We start from the raw sequence: 1,264 nt of genomic DNA, 5'->3' as shown, positions 1-1,264 counted from the left end.
TTCTCTAAAAATATAAAGCTTGGAATACATGAAGATTCTCAAAATCGGAAGAAGCTTTCAGAGCTATTGCGATACTCTACTTCTGCTTCAGGTGATAAGATGGTTTCTCTCAAGGACTACTGCACCAGAATGAAGGAAAACCAGAAATATATCTACTACATCACAGGTGAGACCAAGGACCAGGTAGCTAACTCAGCCTTTGTGGAACGTCTGCGGAAGCATGGCTTAGAAGTGATATATATGATCGAGCCGATTGATGAGTACTGTGTCCAATAGCTGAAAGAACTTGAGGGGAAAACTTCAGTGTCAGTCACCAAAGAGGGCTTGGAACTTCCAGAAGATGAAGAGGAGAAAAAGAACCAGAAAGAGAAAAAAACAAAGTTTGAAAACCTCTGCAAAATCATGAAAGATATCTTGGAGAAAAAAGTTGAAAAGGTCGTTGTGTCAAACCGATTGGTGACATCCCCGTGCTGTATTGTCACAAGTACATATGGTTGGACAGCAAACATGGAAAGAATCATGAAAGCTCAAGCCCTGAGAGACAACTCAACAATGGGTTACATGGCAGCAAAGAAACACTTGGAGATAAATCCTGACCATTCCATCATCAAGACCTTAAGGCAAAAGGCAGAGGCTGACAAGAACGACAAGTCAGTGAAGGATTTGGTCATCTTGCTCTATGAAACTGCACTCCTGTCTTCTGGCTTCAGTCTGGAAGATCCCCAGACACATGCTAACAGGATCTACAGGATGATCAAACTTGGTCTGGGTATTGATGAAGATGATCCTACTGCTGATGATACCAATGCTGCTATAACTGAAGAGATGCCACCTCTTGAAGGAGATGATGACACATCGCACATGGAAGAGGTAGATTAAGCTTTCCCTGACAAATTACTTGTATACATGTTCAATACTTCATTCCCTCTGATAATACATTTTCAAGTATTTTTTTGTTTTTAATGTTTAAAAATTCTATATGGCATGATATACTTTAAAGGAAAGATAAGATTTCTTTCTACATCTTAAGTGTGATACTGTGATACTTTAGGCACTGAAGCATAGCTAGTAATGCTTTTCTCGTTCACATTGACTTATTTTAAGAGATTGAGGTAAAGTGCTGTAAGATGTGTGTAACCTATGTTAATGTTGTGGCCTAGAGTGTTTAGCTATCAAACCAGATTCCTTGGTAGACCAAATCTTTCTGTCATAGAGTATTCACAATATAACTTGATGTTTAGAAGAAGAAAAAAAGATTTGTTTA

At 38.6% G+C, this 1,264-nt stretch overlaps 1 protein-coding gene across 1 annotated transcript in view; it reads left to right on the top strand.

The window, feature by feature from the left end:
* LOC100954869 (heat shock protein HSP 90-alpha-like) overlaps positions 1-1,257 on the top strand; it is a 2,902-nt gene extending 1,645 nt beyond the window's left edge. The window contains 1 exon segment of the mRNA XM_012801123.2: positions 1-1,257. This exon segment is cut by the window's left edge and continues 15 nt beyond it. Coding sequence (XP_012656577.1) covers positions 1-879 — 879 coding nt within the window. The 3' untranslated portion in view covers positions 880-1,257.
* The last annotated feature ends 7 nt before the right edge of the window (positions 1,258-1,264 follow it).

The sequence above is a fragment of the Otolemur garnettii genome, unplaced genomic scaffold (assembly GCF_000181295.1).
Source record: "Otolemur garnettii isolate 467f Iridium unplaced genomic scaffold, OtoGar3 scaffold00007, whole genome shotgun sequence".
NCBI classification, from domain to species: domain Eukaryota; kingdom Metazoa; phylum Chordata; class Mammalia; order Primates; family Galagidae; genus Otolemur; species Otolemur garnettii.
This window is presented reverse-complemented; position numbering and strand designations above follow the sequence as displayed.